Below are 16,934 nucleotides of genomic sequence, written 5' to 3'. Positions count from 1 at the left end.
GAGGGTAGATGGAATTGGGATGCAGAGAGAAAAGAGGGCAGGAACAGAGGATGTACATTGAGGGTGCAATTGGCAGTTGAAGTTGAAGCAATTTGTGGGTGGGCTGCATTCAAAAGATGGGATTGTTGACAGAACTATCCTACTGTCCAGTCCTTTTGTATTTGCCCCTGAAACCAGATCACTGGATGGTTGGTAGCCATCAATTTAATTGTACACCTGTTGTGCATTGACAATAAACATTTGATTGATTGACTGGGTTTCTGCTGCTGCTGCTTCTGAATACAAGATTGGTTTGTAATAAACCTGATCCACGAGACAGCTGACTTCTTGTGTATACTGAGACCTAGTGGGCAAAAGGGTATGCATTCACTTGGACTTCATGACTGCCACCAGTGATTAACTATGGGGAAATGGGGTGGCTGTTGTCATCTGAGAGATCTGTGGCTTTTAGGGGCTCTGCTTCAGAAAGAATTGGATACGAGACCCTTTTGGCTGAAACTGGGTTCAAAGGAACCACTAAGCTCACTGCTGCACTGCCCTTCCTCCTATGCAGTTTCATCCCTCTCCAAACCACTGCTCTCCAATGAAATCCAATATTTTACCAATGAAATCCCAAGGCTGTTAGTGCTTGGATACTTCAAGTGACCTGAAATCGGGAATAGCTCAGGAGTTCATGGCCACCCTTAATCTGACCCAATCATTGAAGGTACAACACAATTAAGGTTACACATTATTTTGTTTGAACAGTTGAAATGTGGAGGTGAAAAACATTACTATAGGAAAGGCCGATTTTTGTCTTGCTGGTGCTACTTTCCTGGGAAAGTAGGGCCTTTAGATTTAATCATCCCAAGTGACTACATTTGGGGGGAACTTGGGATTTTCCCTGAAGATCTGGGTCATTTGGATGTGGTTTTAAGTCTGGAATAGGCAAATTATGGAGGTCTTTAATCAAATTGTTCTTATAGGGCTTCTTGTTGTACACTATAACTTTGGTTCTCCAAGAAGCCATGGGAAATGAAGCCCAAGTGTGAGTTCTGTTGGCAAAAGTCAAAGAGCAAGATGTAACAAATATGTTCTGGAATCTTTTTTGCTTGCTTTACCAACAATGGCCATACTTCGCTATGTATGTGTGTGTTGGAATTTGAATCACATGACTGGGGGGAAGAGGGCTTAGATTGGTGTACAGTATTTAATAATTTTCTGAGTTTCTGACCTATTGTCTCTTCCCTAAGGATGCAATAGGGTTGTTTTTTTCTTTTTCTAGCCAGCTTCAAACTCTCTTTTTGGGAAGGGGGCAGTCTGCCCTTTTTGTATCAAAATTTGATCCTGTTTAGCTCCAGAAAAGTACCGTGTTGACTCCTTTAATTTCACCATTCCGCAGATTGAAAACATGAAACCAAGAAATAAAATTCTGATTCATTTATTTAAAAGATTTTTTTCCATCACATGAACAATTTTTTTAAACAAAGTATATCTTATAAAAAGTATAAAATACTGTTTCTCCCTGCAAACTCTTACAGAATCCCTTTGATTTTACAATTGCCTGTCAAAAAAAAAGTTGTATAATCTATACACAGTACTTGCTTTTAATTATGTACCAGGTACAATGCATGCCTCATTCTATCTCATCAGACAAAAAGGAAATTGCCCCCTCCCATGTAATATATTATGAAACTAAGCATTTAGTGCAAACCTGAACCAATTACATCCTGAAATTAAATCACATGCAATTCAGGTGTAATTAAGCCGTAACAGGCAAACATTTTATTATAAAACAAAATAAAAATGATGCTAAATGTTTTTAAACCAAATATTTTTACACTACACTATACCTCAGAAATTTACAACTTTTTTGTAACAATCAGCAGTTAAATACTTCTGAAAATAAGATTTCTCCATTAAAATATATATTTCCTTTTTTCTTAGGTTATGTACACTTTTTAACTAATTTGTTACTGAAATAACTGTGATAAACACAAAACTTCAGTAAATAGAACCTCCTCCTCCTCTTCCCCCCACCTCCCGGTTTTCTGAAGCATATTTCAACAACATTTTTATGAAAGTACCAATATTCTTTCAAGGATTCTTTTGCAATTCCGTTAGGTTAAAATGTGTATTTTATGACATCTCTGTATATCCAGAGTGTACTAGATAGGAGACAGAGTAATTAGTTTACATAATTTAAAATGAAACCATGCATTATTAGGTTCATCATGAATAAGACTAATGATCAATTGCAGTAATGTCAATTTTACCAATACCTTCCAGTACATTGTAAGAATACAATTCAATGGCACTAGTGCTGTGGTTATAAATCTAAAGACATAATCAGGGGAAAAATTATATTAGAGACTTATTCTAAGGAAACTTAGAAATTTGTAATATCCTGAAAGAGCTCCAAGTATGTTAGACTACAACTTTCACACTGGGTGAAAATTTTGAGACCCAGATCATCTGATGGACATAGTTTGGGGAACACTAAAACCTAATGTTATTTAGATGAATGGCCTGAAGGTAATGACCAGCTTCTTAATGAAAGTAAAAAAAAAAAACCTGCCTTATAGTTTTATATGAAAATAATGTAGATCAGCTTGACATTATCTATTGTGAGCTTTACACTTTTATCAAAGTGCAACAAATGGGCAGAACCATTTGTTGGGGGGATTGTTTCTCACCACTCATGATGGGTCTACGACAGATCCCATCAGCCAATGAATTTCATCTGGTGGGATCCAGAAGAGCCTTTTCTGCTATGGCCTCTGCTCTTTCGAACAATCTTGCCATAGGAGATCAGATCCACCCCTTCTCTTTAAGCCTTTAGAAAAAACCTTAAAACCTGACTATGCCAGCTGGCATGAAGTCCTGAAGTTGGTTGATGCATCAATAGGAAAGGCAAACGCACCTCTCCAAATTCATGTTTTTCAATTTGTTTTAATGTTTGTAATTTTAATCTGCTTTTATATTTATAATTGTCAGATATTTGTATATCTGTAGGCCACTTGAAGTCGCTTTGAACTGCAAGATGGGTGGCAAGTAAATTTGATAATAATATTTAAAAAATAGCAGACAGATAATAAGATCTAGCAATTGTTAAGAGTAGGAAAGTTGAAGAAAGAGACCAAGAAGCTAATTCTAGCTGCACAAGACCAAACCTCAAGAACAAATGCATACAATAAATGCATTCAAAGCCAGAGTTGAAAAGACAGTAACAGATAGCGAATCCTGCTACTGCAAAGAAGCTGAAGAAACAGTGGATTCACCTGGTTAGCTGCTGCAAAAACATTGCACAAGCTAATTACAAACAACCTCATGACAAAGTAACAACAATGGTGCATTGGATGATCTGCAAAAAATACCATTTGCTTGCTTGCAAGTGCAAGCAAGAACTGAAGCGACCATAAAAGAGAAAAAGTAATAGAAAATGAAGAAGCTTTGGGACTTTAGAATTCAAACAAACAGGCAAACAGACAGAAAGAAATCTGAATTTCAATATTATCAAAGTGAAAACTGTTAAAACAGTAATTGCAGCTTTGTATTTTGGTCATATAATTAAAATGAGAAGCTTAGAACCTGAACACAATATAGGTGTCCTAAACTTGGGTAATGTTATTGGGCTTATTTTTAGTTTCAAACCTGCCACACCCAGACATAACTGTCTGTAACAGAGATCCTTAACCTCTGGGCTGCTGTTTGCAACTGGGCCACGGGTGAGCATGCATGTATATTTTTACTTGCGTGCGCAGGGGGCAAGCACATGCACACATGCTACATTTAAGTGAGTACATGTGCATGCCAGGAACACAGAGCTGTGTCTGCACGCACATTTGCTATTCGTGTGCATGGGGAACCATCCCCCTCCTCCTTGCCATTGGGGAATTCTGGTCTATAAGACAGATGAAAAAAGTCTAGATAGTGGGATGTGGCAGTACCAGGAGACAAGAGAAAAACTGGAGAAGTTAATAAAATACAAAGACCTGCAGATAGAAACAGAATACCTTTGACAAAGGAAAGCAAAAATAGTTCCAATAGCAATAGGCTCTTTGGGTGCAATCCCAAAGCAACTGGAGCACTACTTGAACACCATTGACAAAATTACCATTGGTCAATTGCAAAAGCAATAGTCAGGACAGCTTACATCCTGCAACAATATCTTTAGATAAGATAAAAACTTTTGCTTTGAGGAATGATCTAGTTCATCAAATATCCACATCTGCCAATCCCAGGTCCTTGGGAAGGCCTCGATAGGTGAAAAAAAAATGCCAAATCCAACATAAGCATCTACCTGACTGTGCAACGAACCATATTAATCAACTTTCTTCAATTTCTTTGTTAAAGAATTAATACACATCAGAAGAAAAAAAGCCATCAGATATCTCCCACTTTACTGCCTACTGACTAGGTGAAAGGAAATTTTTGATAATTTTAACATGGCTACTTTCCATGTGGCGCTTATAATCTATAATTGGGCACATAACTGATTTGAACACAATAATTATCACATCTAGAACACTTATCACTGGTGGCCATGGCTAGAAAAGCTTTGAAGAGTAGGAACTTTAGGATTTGACAAAGAAAATTAACTTCCACAAAAATATCTTTCACACTATTAGAATATCAAATCAAATCTGGCTCTCATGAAAATATCCATGATTATGCAAACAGAATCATTTTATGCTGTCACATAACTTTGAACTCTTTGTTCACTGATAAATTATGCTAGAGAATTATATTATAAACTGAACCCATTCCTGATGTTAAAAAAGTTGCTTAGCTAAGATATTCCAAACCTGACCATACTGATTCATATAATCATTCTCAAGCACAATAGGAGAGGAAGAGAAGGGGAAGATTTTGATCATTATTGGTTTAGCACAAGATTATCATAAAACACTACTCTGTATATATTAAAAACTAAGGTAACAAAATCAGGAAAGGGAAGAAACAACCATAATTACCGTACTGGATGAGATTAAATTTGTACTTAAATTTGCAGCCTCACGTATTACTAAAATAGCAACATAAAAACAAAATGAAAAGAAATCCGAGTTTCAAAATAGTTATCAAAGTGAAAACTCAAAGTTAAAACATTAAGTATGGTTCTGTATTTTGGTTGCATAATTAAAATGAGAAGCTTCACACGTAAACACAATGTAGGTCTCCCAAAGTTGTGTAATGTTATTGGGCTTATTTTCAGTTTCAAACCTGTGAGTTTTGAAAGGACAACTGGCAGGCATAAAAAGTGCAGTGTTAAATTCATTTTACACTAACCTCATCAACAAATTATACACTATGTAAAACCATTCTTTTCTATTTGGATGAATATGAATATATATATATATATATTCATATTCGTAGATTTTCCTGGGTACAGGTATGTAGGTCTAGGTGTGTTCGGGTCTTTTCCCATGTAAGATTAAGAGTATCTTGGCGATGTTTCGGCGAGGTCCCACTCGCCATCCTCAGGACCAGGAGATTACAGCACAAGATCCAGGATATCTCCACAACAAAACTCACAAGGCCATCACACAGCCCATTATACCAACATCAACTCCATCAACCAATCAAGAGGCAGCAGCGCAGCCAACCAGCCCAGCACACCAGCCCCAACTACCTGTATTTATAGAGAGACAGCAGCTCCGATCACGCACTGCTTGCACTGGCACGAAGCCGAAAGCACCAGCCTGAGGATGGCGAGTGGGACCTCACTGAAACGTCGCCAAGATACTCTTAATCCTACACGGGAAAAGACCTGAACACACCTAGACCTACACACACACACACACATATTTATCTGAAGAGGGATCTTTTTCTGTGAGAAAAATTTTGATTGCACCTTTTCAAGAAAACACTGCTGTGAACCTAAAGATAGCATATTGTACCTATGTTTTCGACAACTTTTTTAGTAACTGATTTACTATATAAATAGGCTATACTTCATTACAACTATCATTAAATTACATGCAATCCAGGAATCTATTTTTATGAAAAGCTGGTGAGTTTGCTTCAGCCATTCTGTCACTGTAAAATCAAAAGTCTATCTATAATCTCCCAGATGTTCCTACATTCGCTGACCCTGTTCCTTCTGAATCTCCTAAATTGGAAGCTCTGAAGTATGCATTATGATTATGGGAACTCTTGAAAAGAAACAACTGTATACATATTAGATTTGGTGATAATAAAAACTTTTGCTTGGAGGAATGATGTAGTTCAGTGGTGTCAAACACACGGCCCAAGGGCCAGATTTGGTCCACAATAGGCCACGGAGTTGGCCCACGGGCCGTCCTAGAGATGGCAAGGGACTAGCCCTTTGCCAGCCCGGCCTGACCATACCCATCCAGTCAGCCATAACGATCAGGCCATACCCACCCTGGCCCCCTAAGGGCAAACAAAATCCCAAAGTAGCCCGCGACAAGATTGGGTTTGACACTTCTGATCTAGTAATTCCTTCTGATTTCATGGTTGTTTCTTCCTTCCAGATCTGAGTAAAGCAGAACAGGATATATTGCTATCAATCTGTCTGTGCCCAAGCAAACAGAACATCCATTTAAATCTTGTTAGGAAAGACAATCAAGATCTCCTCAGAATTTTCATTTGGTGTCAAAGCTTTGGTGTGAGAGGAAATAATTGAATTAGATTATAGGCCCAAGCAGAAGGACCATATTAGATTGCTCTAGTCCATCTTGGGTTGAAGATGCAGGTATCACTGACTTATTTTTGCCATCTCATAGTCCTATTCCAGGCTTTTTTGAAGCTAGAATTAACAGAGGTAAACAAAAGAAAGTCTCCTGAGGAATTGAAATAATATGATGTTTCTTTTGAAAGTTTTAAGATATATGGACTTTTCAGAATATTTGATTCTAATACATTACACAAGATTCCTTTAGAAAACAACAATTCCCCTCCACTTTTAAAACAGAAAAGAAAAGAAAGAACGTCACAAAACAGATGTGTTTAGCCAGTCCTGGATTTAAGAATCCAGCTATAGAAACAGTTTAAAATAAAAGGGAAGTGAGAAATATAGTCTTTTCACTGGAGGAAACTGATTTCAACTGGTATCTGTAATGTTACAGATGTGGCTCATTTTGTCTACAGCTCAACATCATCCTGAAGCAACTCTGATTCTTCTTCATCCAGTAAGAGGCTGGGGTTTATCACTTCAGCACTGTCAATTACTTCTCCCAGTTCCTGTACACCATCGCTGCCAAGGTCGTCTCCCTGTTCGACTTGCTTTATCAAATCTAAATTATCCAGGGGAATCAAGCTGTGCCCTGGTGATCCAGCAGTCCTTGCAATTGTGGCTGCCATTTCGGCTGCAACAGCAGCCTTCTGGGCTTTTTGCCTCTGTTGTTCTTCCTGCTGGCGATGGGTCTTCATATGAGCATTGCGACTTTTGATTTTGAAAAATATCCTAATACAATATGAAAAGGGAGGGGGGGGGGGGAAGGAGTCTGTAGAAATTACAGAGGTATATTACCTTTTCTCCAAGAATTACATTCCTTCTAGGGAAGAAGGGGTTGATCCTTCACTGCTGATAAGATACTGGTAATTCCTGAATTACGAGCGTTCCCTTATCAAATGTTTGAAGTTACGCAATAAGTGCCCTTAGTGTTTGCAAACAAGTCCCGAAATTACGAATCTTGCAGCAGCACGGCAGTTGTTCATTCTTACGAACAACCAGAGGCTTTGCAACATTCGTCTTGCACATTGCCGGCCTAAATGGATCCGCCCCTCAGAAGCATCCAGAGAGCTCCCCTGGCCCATTGCAGGCTGAAATGGAGCTTCTGGATCTGGCCTGCCGAAGCTCCATTTCGGCCTGCAAAGGTCAGGGGAGGACCGTGGAGGGCCAAAGGGAGCATCGGATTCGCCCCTCAGAAGCTTCTTTTCAGCCAGGAATCTACTGGGCAAGAACTGCAGAAGGGTGCACGCAGCTGAGAGACTGGGGAGGAGACTGTTTGCTAGATCTTCACAAGTGACCCAGCACATCGGGGGAAGCAATTGTGGGGAGCATGAGGTATTTCAGTGGGTCAGCAAGACCTTGGTTGGTCTTAGGCAGGTGACCTGTTCCATCACTAAACCACCCATGACCTTTCCCACCCTGAAATACCTCATGTTCATTTAACGAGTCTTGCATTCGATTGACGAATGCGTGGACGAAAGGAGGGAGTAACCCCGTTCAAGGTACAAGATTCACTCCCATGAATTCTTGGAGGTAGTAACCCCGTTTAAGGTACAAGATTCACTCCCATGAATTCTCGGGTTATGAATGGAACGGGCAGGTTCCATTACATTCGTAACTCGAGGACTACTTGTATTATACAGAATGATTTAACAGGATGGCAGAGAAGCATGCTCTTGAGATGTTACAGGCTACCATAAGCAAGAATGCATGGGCTGTCTTGTTCAACTTCAAAACACTTGTTTCATGTATATCTCTAATCAGAAGCATGTAGTACGTCCCTAGGGATTTTGCAAGAGACCAGCCAGAATTTCAATTCACAATTATTTCAAAACAATACCCACCCACCTCAAAAAAAAAATAAGCTATGGGAATTATTATTTGGGGGAGAAGTGGTTCTATGAGGGAGATGGATGGTTAAAAAGTGAAAGAATGTGGCATAAACAGGAAATTCCTGGCTAAGCATATAGTCAGATACATTCTCTTAATTCTAATCCTGTTGCCCAAATAGGGGGATCCTACACATTTGAAGTCTGTGAGGCTGAAAACTTTCAAGGGCATACTTCTTTGTTTCTATTTTATAGCTTTGAAAATAGAATGCTGAGTTTTCTACAATATTACTCAATAATTCAGTAGGGCTATAAAACTAGTGTCTCTTGCTCAGCTTCCTTAATCCCAGCTAAAGATGCAGATCTCAGGTTAAAGTAGCATAAATCTGAGTAAACCTGTGGTATGCAGTAAATAAAAATTGTGGTTTGTAAACAGCATTGGCTGGATTGACATGTCATATTAAGCTAAAACAGAAACAAACCACATGATATACAGTATGAATTCCACCTCTACTTCCAGCCAAAAGAGGGTTAGGTTTGATTTATGACACCTTAACATTGTTTAAATTGTACATATTATATTTTACTACTCTATTATACAGTGATTTGGGACAGTCTTCTGCATCCTTGTTGCCCTCTGGATACTTTAGAAGTACAATTCCCAGAATTCCCAGGAAGTATGATTGGGTACCACACTGGTTCAGGCTGCATTAGAATTACTCTTATTAAGGCAACTTCCTTACTTTGTTGGGGAGTGGTTTTCACTGAGTTTTCTACACAAAGTGTCACAGATTTTAATTTCTGTGTAGACATCTTTACTTACTTGCCACATTCTTTACAGGGGAAAATTGTAGGTGGGTCTGTCTCACCACTTGTTGTGCTATGAGCTGGGGAACTCTTGACAGAGCAATAGTCATTCTGAGAATTTGACTTCTGTTTAGTACCACAGCGGCTTTTGACCACAGGATTTGTACCACCATGAATACGTGCATGGCCATTCAGGGCCTGTCTGGAAGTGAAGACCTGTAGGACAAATAAATCAAAAATAGATTTTCTGAATTAAAGTTAAAAACAAACTGATACTGAGTTCTTCCAATGGTATCTTGCTGTTTTCTTAATTTGACCGTGCAAGATAATTTGTTTTGAACTTTTTATCTCTGACTGGCCAGTTATATGCAAGAAGACAGCTTCTCCTGCATCCTCAGCACAGCTTTTGAAGAGATTGTTATTTAGCTATCTTGGCTAACAGCTATGATCAAAACCACATTTGGGCTTCAGTAACATATTTGTGAAAATTTCTAAACTAATATCCATGACAGAAGATATCCAAGTTATACTTTACTTTTATTATTCATAAGGTTAATCCCAAGCATAGCCGCTAAACCAATCATAAGCAGCTTTTTTTAGTTGCTTGGAGCCACATTCAACTTTGGAGGAAAGAAGAACAGAGCAGTTGATGGGGGCTTTGCAGAATGGGAGAATTCGCCCTAGCCTACTTGACATGGCCAACTCACCACAGACAACTCATCATGGCAAATTTGCAGCGGCCAACTCACACAATCAACTCACTTTGGGAAACTCGCCATGGTCAACTTGCTATGGCCAACTTAAAATAATTAAACTAAACATTTCTTTTAATTTTTGTCATTCACATTTTATTTTGTCCCTCCTTTGGCATCCTTTTTTAAATGATTCTGACTATTTCTTCGATATTAGTGTAAAATCTTCTCCTACCACGAGTTGCCCCATAGTGAGTTGTCCCATAGTGAGTTGGTCATGGTAAGTTACCCTGTGGCAAGTTGACTGCAGTGAGTTGGCTGTGGCGAATTGGCCATGGCGAGGTGTTGTAGACCCATCATAAGCTAAGTGGGGAGGACTGGGGAATGCCAGGACCATCTTTGGGGGATTGAATTATTTTCATTTTGTTTTGTATCTTATTCCCCTTATTTACAGATTGTATGTGAATAATAATATAGGATGAATGTAACAATTTAAATATGTTTCTACTACAAAATAGCAGGAAAGTCTTCTGCTGTTTAAATTTTGTTATGTAGTTAGATGAATTCTGGAAGACACAAAAAAGGAATTTAGAAGCCATAGGCCTAGCTTAATTACAGAGTAACTGAAGTCCTGGGAACCCCACAATATAGTTAAAGTACCTTATGGGTTGAGCATGAATTAATTAAAAATAATTTATTACTCTTGCAAATAGCTACATGTTTTTCTTCCTTGTTGAAAGTTATACATCACATTTTCCTAAGAGTTCAGAGTGGCTTATATAGGGATCCTCCTTTATCTCATACACCCTCTGATATAGGTTGGACTATGTATGTGACTGGCTCAAAGACTCCCAATATGTTTCCATGGGTGAGGTTGTACTCGTACATAGGTCTCTGATATTCTTCATCTGGTATCTTAAGGCCTATGCCACTCTAGGCATCAATGTAAGAGATTTTGCATGCAATATCAATTACTGAATGCATACTATGAAGTCAAGAACTGCACAGTTTAGCTGCCTCTGTATCCCCACAATTCTGCATGTGTATATTAACATATTATTAATATGATTGGTTGCAATCAACCAGATGTTTAGGCTGGATTTGGCAACTTTATCCACCTATCAAGTCCTTCCCAAGGACCTGGGATAGGCAGTTGTTGTTTGACAGTGTTAAATTTATTACTACAGATTGTAAGCTACTCGAAGAAAAACTGCCTTTTGCAATTGACTGATGGCGATTATGTCAATGCCTATGGTATCCAAATGATACTCCATATGTTTTGGGATTGCATCCAAGGCACCTATTATTATTTGTGCTATCACTCCTTTCTTTAACAATAGTTGATTCCTTTCTATTTACAGGTCTTTTTATTTTGTGACCTTATGTGTGTATTACTGTATTAACAATTACACTTACAGCCCCACAGTCTGGCATTTCACAGATAAAAGAGGTCGCAGGTAGTCCGAGGTTTTGCAGAGAAGGAGAGTTAATGGGTGATGCAACAGCAATAGACGGTGGGTCAGGGGAATTCTGAATTTCTGTATCCTCTTCTTTTACAGATGCTTTTTCTTCTTCAGTTTGCTCTTCACCTTCCATTTCCTCATCTTCACCGCTTGTCTAAAATTCAAAGACATGCTAGATGATGCTAGTGGATTAACGGTATAAGAAACTCTAACTGCCGATATATAGAGATGTTAAAGAAAGATTGAAGTAACTCGCATGTACCTACAGATAATCCTCAATTTACCACAGTTCGCTTTAGTGACTATTCGAAATTAAGTGACATGTGACCATTTTTCACATTTACCACCTTTGTAGCTTCCCATGGTCATGTGATCAAAATTCAAATGCTTGGCAACTGATTCAAGTTTATGACGACTGCAGCGTCCCAGGGTTATGTGATCAACTTTTGCGACCTTTTGACAAGCAAAGTCCATGGGGAATCCAGATTCACATAATAACTATATTGCTAATTTAATAACTGCAGTGATTTGCTTAACAGCTGTGGCAAGAAAAGTTGTAAAACTCACTTATCAACTGTCTTGTTTACGACAGAAATTTGGGGGTTAATTGTGGGCCCAAAGTTGAGAACCACCTGTTCTTTGTTTTAAGATCAATAGGTAGATCTAATATTATTAATTACTAAATGAAGATAAATCTTCTCTGATATTTTTTAAAATCTGTTTGGGAGGTGTGAGACAGGTTCCAAAACCATATTTAATTAGAGAGAAAACTAATTGACATCATTATTCCTTACATAATGTATTCAGAATAACTAAATTTGACAAGGTACTTTCAAGTTCCTCTTATTGCTTTAAAACTGTTCTTTATTATGTAGAAAGTCAACTTCTCTGCACTGGAATACTCAAGGTAAGCTACTTGATAGGAAGTTCAATTCCTTATTCCTATATATTAATATTATTCTGACTGGCAATAGCTCTTAAATAGAATTATTTCATATCAGTTGCTTCGTGATTCTTTAAAACTAGAAGTTCCAGGTTCCTTCTGGATATAAAAGGCATGCAAATATAGATCTCCCAAGAAAATGTTCAGAATTCCAAACTAGAAGCAGCAACGCCAATTTCTATACACAGAAAAACTCTATACTACTGTGTGCTTGCTAAGAACTGCAATCAATTATTTTAGGATAACACAACATACATTCTTGTAGCATGGACCAGATTATGGCATATGTACAACTATCTGAAATGTTTCTTCTCACAAGTGAGAGAATAATCAAATAAATATTGGGTTCCGGTTTGTCGGCTTCACGCGGCGGCAGGATTTGCGAAGCTGCGCGATCCCCTGCCGCTAGCCGTTTTGGGGCTCCCGACCCAGACGGAGTGCGGAGCTAGGCTGCCCTGCAGGGGCAGCTGAAGGTAGGGGATCCGGAGAAGGGTTTGGGGGTGTTGCAGACCCCTCCTGGCCGGCAGAACCCCTTTTCCCAGGACGGTGCAGCGGCGGTCTGTAATGGCCGCCACAAAGAAGCTGGCAGCCGGGTAAGAATGCGCAGGAGGAAGTGGAGAAAGTGCTTGAGAGGAGAAAGTTTTTCTTGGCTCCTAGGACTCTAAGGCATATTTAATAAAATTCCTGAAAAGTATGACTTTCTGAATAATACCTGCCAGAAGAGGAAAAAGCGGCTGTTTGAAGGTGCTGAAAGGATAGCTTTCCCTCTTTTCCTACGGAATAAATAACTGGATATTAAGAAACCTATTTTTTTAGGTGAAAATTGGTTTTAAGCGATGAGTGGGAAGAGAGAGGATTAAAAAGAAAATATTTGTATGCTAAGACTTTGTTGGAGCAGATGCCTTAAGGATTTGAAGACTAGAATATATTGTAATAAGATTTTAAACAGATTTGGACTTTCTTTCTCTTGGATTGATATTACCCCAGAAGGAGAAAGTGAGAACTCTGCCTTGGTTTGGACTGACTGATAACTTTGGGACTGTTTTATCTTTTTTTTATTTTCTTTTGAATATTCTGGTTGTTGTAAGAAGAAAGAAGGGGAAAAGAAAAGAAAAGATTTATAATGGCTCTTTCTGTTGAGGAACTAAGAAAAGAATATGAACAAGCAAAAAAATGGTAAAGATGGTGTGGAAGAAGCTTTCCTTTTTTTTAGAAATGGCGCTTACTAATTATCAACAAACATTACAACAGATGAAGACAGCAGAGGAACAAGAAAGAAAGGAAGGAGCCATTTTTAATGAATCACAGAATTTGATCCAGAAAGAAGAGAGAAAGAAAAGAAAAGAAGAGAAAAGAAGAAAACTAAAGGACTTAAGGACTTAAGATCTAAAAAACATTTAAGAAAGGGAAAAATAAGGTGCAAAACCAATATGATGATAGTCAACAAAAGGGAAAAGGAATACGACAGAGAAGGGAAGCCGGTAAGGCAGAGGCTAGAAGAAGGGGGTAGAAAGGTTTGTTGGGAGAAGAAAGAAAGGGAAAAGGTGGAGAAAAGCTACAATGTTTTGAAATTAAATGAAAAAAGAAAATTTTTATGGATAATGGATAAAGTATAATTTTTTTTTTTAAAAAAAAAGATTTTGCAAGGTACATAAGATGAGATGGTAGTATTGTAATGGTTTAAGAGTTGATAAGAGATTAAAATGTTAAAATGTTTAAAAATGATTGGCTTTAAAACTTAATAATAGGGAGGTTTAGAATATTGTTTTAATTAAAGAGTTTAATAAGATTATGGTATTGATGTTATTATAAAATTTTTATTATAGTATCTTTTTTAATATTTGGATTTATTGTCTAATTATGTACTTAATTATGTTGGATGTATTAGTTAGATAGAATGTACCAAGCAAAATCGGATTGGGTATTAGATATTATTTTAAAGACTAATTTGATTAACTTAGGGGAGATAGAAAGGCATCATACTCTGATTAATGATTTCAGGAGAAACTTATTTCCTTTTTTTTTTTATAAGGAATGAGACAAAGGGATGATAAAAATGGACAAAAGATATAAATATAATGATTTAAACTAAGATGATTAATTAAGATAGAATTAAGAAGTGTGAAATATGTGGGGAAGTTAATATAGAAGGCTTAGAATGGTAAATAAAATAAGTAATGATATGTAAGATGAGCATGAATATAATTGAAGTCCATGAAAAGAGAGACACCTGGGTCCAAGTTACTTTCCAAAAGATTTTTTTTTATGTTTTGTGTGTTGTGTGTATATGTCTTTTTGGGGGAGAATTAGTAAAAATTTGTAGAAATATAGAATGAGAATAATGGTAACTAAGTCAGAAAGAAACAGATGAAATAATAATAATGATATTGAATAAGAGTAAAGAGAAGTAAAGAGAAATTGAATAAGAGGTGTTGGTATGTTGTATGGAAATGGTTTAAAACAGAATCATAATTTATCTGACTTGTTAAATTTACAATGAAAAAAGGTTTAAACATGTAATGAATAATGATAATTTGTGTGTTTTAAAAATTAATAAAACTTGTTTTAAAAAAATAATAATAATCAAATAAATATAAATATCTGGAAAATGCAATTTTATGTACTTCTAAACTGAAGGAAGTGAGGCTTACTGGGCATTCGGTTTTTACTTCCACCTGCCGAGTTCTGTGCCGTCGTCCTAAATGCATGATTTTCTTCCATGTATAATAGTATTCAACACATTGTGCGACTGTCTTAGACTTCACCTATAATCATACAATAATTCAGACACTGCATTAGCACATTGTCAGCTAACATACAACATGAATATGCAGCACACACACTACAAAAAATTCTCAGATATATTCATTAGTACTGTATACTTTATTACAATTTCAAAACTTTAAGCAGTATCAAAAATTTAAACTTTGGTTTTGGATCTTACTAACATGCTACATGCTTGACTAAAGGGTTAAACCATTTTAAACCCAAGCCAATTCCTCTTTTGAAACAGATTAAACTGTGACAGAAAGTAAATTGTTGAAAATTGAAGAGTAAACTTCACAATTGAGCAAGAGACTAAAACGGGTGGAATTCTACCAGTTCGGACTGGTTCTATAGAACCGGTTGTTATGATTCTGCGCAGTTCGGAGAACCGGCAAATTGTGCCCCTGGCTGGCCCCACCCCTCTTCGCCCGCCCCTCCGCTCCCCGCCCAGTCAATCCTTATTGCACATGCACAACATCGCACACATGCCTGACATATCTGACTGCATTGTCCCTGCCCAGTCACTCATTAAGGTATTTTTTTTCCTGCCTCTTGACGATCAGCTGTTCCGATGATCAGCTGTGCAAGGATCCTCCTCCTCGCTGTCTTACTGCTTCACCCAGGAGGCTTCCTTGAGGTCCAGGAAGTTGGGGGGTATGCAGTGCGCCCCTCCTGCACTCCATTTTTTGCCTTCCTGGGCCTCAGGGAAGCCTTCTGGGAGCAAAAACGCCCCCAGGAGGCTTCCCTGAGGCCCAGGAGGCAAATATGGGGGCTGCAAAAAAGGAAGCCATGCCCACCCAGTCATGTGGCCATGCCCACCTAGCCACACCCACAGAACCAGTTGTTAAAAAATTTGAATCCCACCCCTGGACTAAAACCCAAATCTTCACAATCTGAGGTGGATGGATGGATGGATGGATGGATGGATGGAAGATAGATAGATAGATAGATAGATAGATAGATAGATAGATAGACAGACAGACAGACAGACAGACAGACAGACAGATATTATACACTTCAATTCATGGAATTAATTCATGGTGAAATTTATCAGGTGTTTTAAAAATAAGAACATATTCTTGCAGTTGGGACTTTGTCTAAGTTTAAACATATAAACTTTCACTTAAAAACCATGCCCATTGGAATTAGCCTAGCAGATAAGTAATAAATGGTATCCAGAATATCACGAAAATGAGAGAGAGGAACAGCTCACCATTTTCTGCACAAAAATGAAATCTTTGCCATATGTTGCCAGGGCTTTACTGAACAATTTTCTTTCAAAGGGTGTCCACTGATCGGAACCTGAAGTAAATGAACAGGTGAGAACCATTGTATATTTTTTTTACTATCAAATTAGTGACTTTCTTCGTCAGTGCTCAGCCAACAGCACCTGTCCTGATAAAAGCTCCCATGGGGAATTGGCAGGCTCTCTATTTTAGTACTTACCGGCATAATGATAATTGGCTAGAGGGTGTGATTTTGCTCTTTTTGGTTTCAAAAGAAGAAGCATCTCCAGAGCAGCCTGCAATAGTAACAGATACAAAGCAAACCAGGATTGCATGTGATTTGTAATGATTAGAATTGCACTCAATCTTTTAATAATTAACTTTTTAATACATTTCTTATTTTCCTATTTCCTTTGCCTATGATATGCTACATTTTAAAACTGCAGAACTCTTGCTGGACTTGTTTATGCAGTGACTTATTGACCTAGGTTGCTTCTTGCTTAAGTTTGCTGTCCTGTGAACAGTTGGAATG

The 16,934-nt window shown here is 37.9% G+C and overlaps 1 protein-coding gene across 9 annotated transcripts in view; it reads right to left on the bottom strand.

Moving 5' to 3' along the window:
- Positions 1-6,673: 6,673 nt before the first annotated feature.
- Positions 6,674-16,934, bottom strand: part of TRERF1 (transcriptional regulating factor 1) — a 94,282-nt gene continuing 84,021 nt past the window's right edge. For 8 of the 9 annotated variants that reach the window (XM_087963189.1, XM_087963193.1, XM_087963196.1 and 5 more), the window contains 6 exons: positions 16,623-16,698; positions 16,390-16,478; positions 15,062-15,175; positions 11,421-11,621; positions 9,329-9,528; positions 6,941-7,408 (listed from right to left, as the gene is read on the bottom strand). In XM_087963189.1, coding sequence (XP_087819315.1) covers positions 7,087-7,408; positions 9,329-9,528; positions 11,421-11,621; positions 15,062-15,175; positions 16,390-16,478; positions 16,623-16,698 — 1,002 coding nt within the window. In that variant the 3' untranslated portion in view covers positions 6,941-7,086. Of the gene's footprint in view, positions 6,752-6,940; positions 7,409-9,328; positions 9,529-11,420; positions 11,622-15,061; positions 15,176-16,389; positions 16,479-16,622; positions 16,699-16,934 lie in introns of those variants that run through there. The other variant, XM_087963217.1, reaches the window with a different exon arrangement.

The sequence above is a fragment of the Notechis scutatus genome, chromosome 1 (assembly GCF_049901735.1).
Source record: "Notechis scutatus isolate UNSWTSFEM ecotype Mainland chromosome 1, rNotScu1.2, whole genome shotgun sequence".
Lineage (NCBI taxonomy): Eukaryota > Metazoa > Chordata > Lepidosauria > Squamata > Elapidae > Notechis > Notechis scutatus.
Note: the sequence above shows the minus strand (reverse complement) of the source record. Positions and strands in the feature narration are given on the sequence as shown.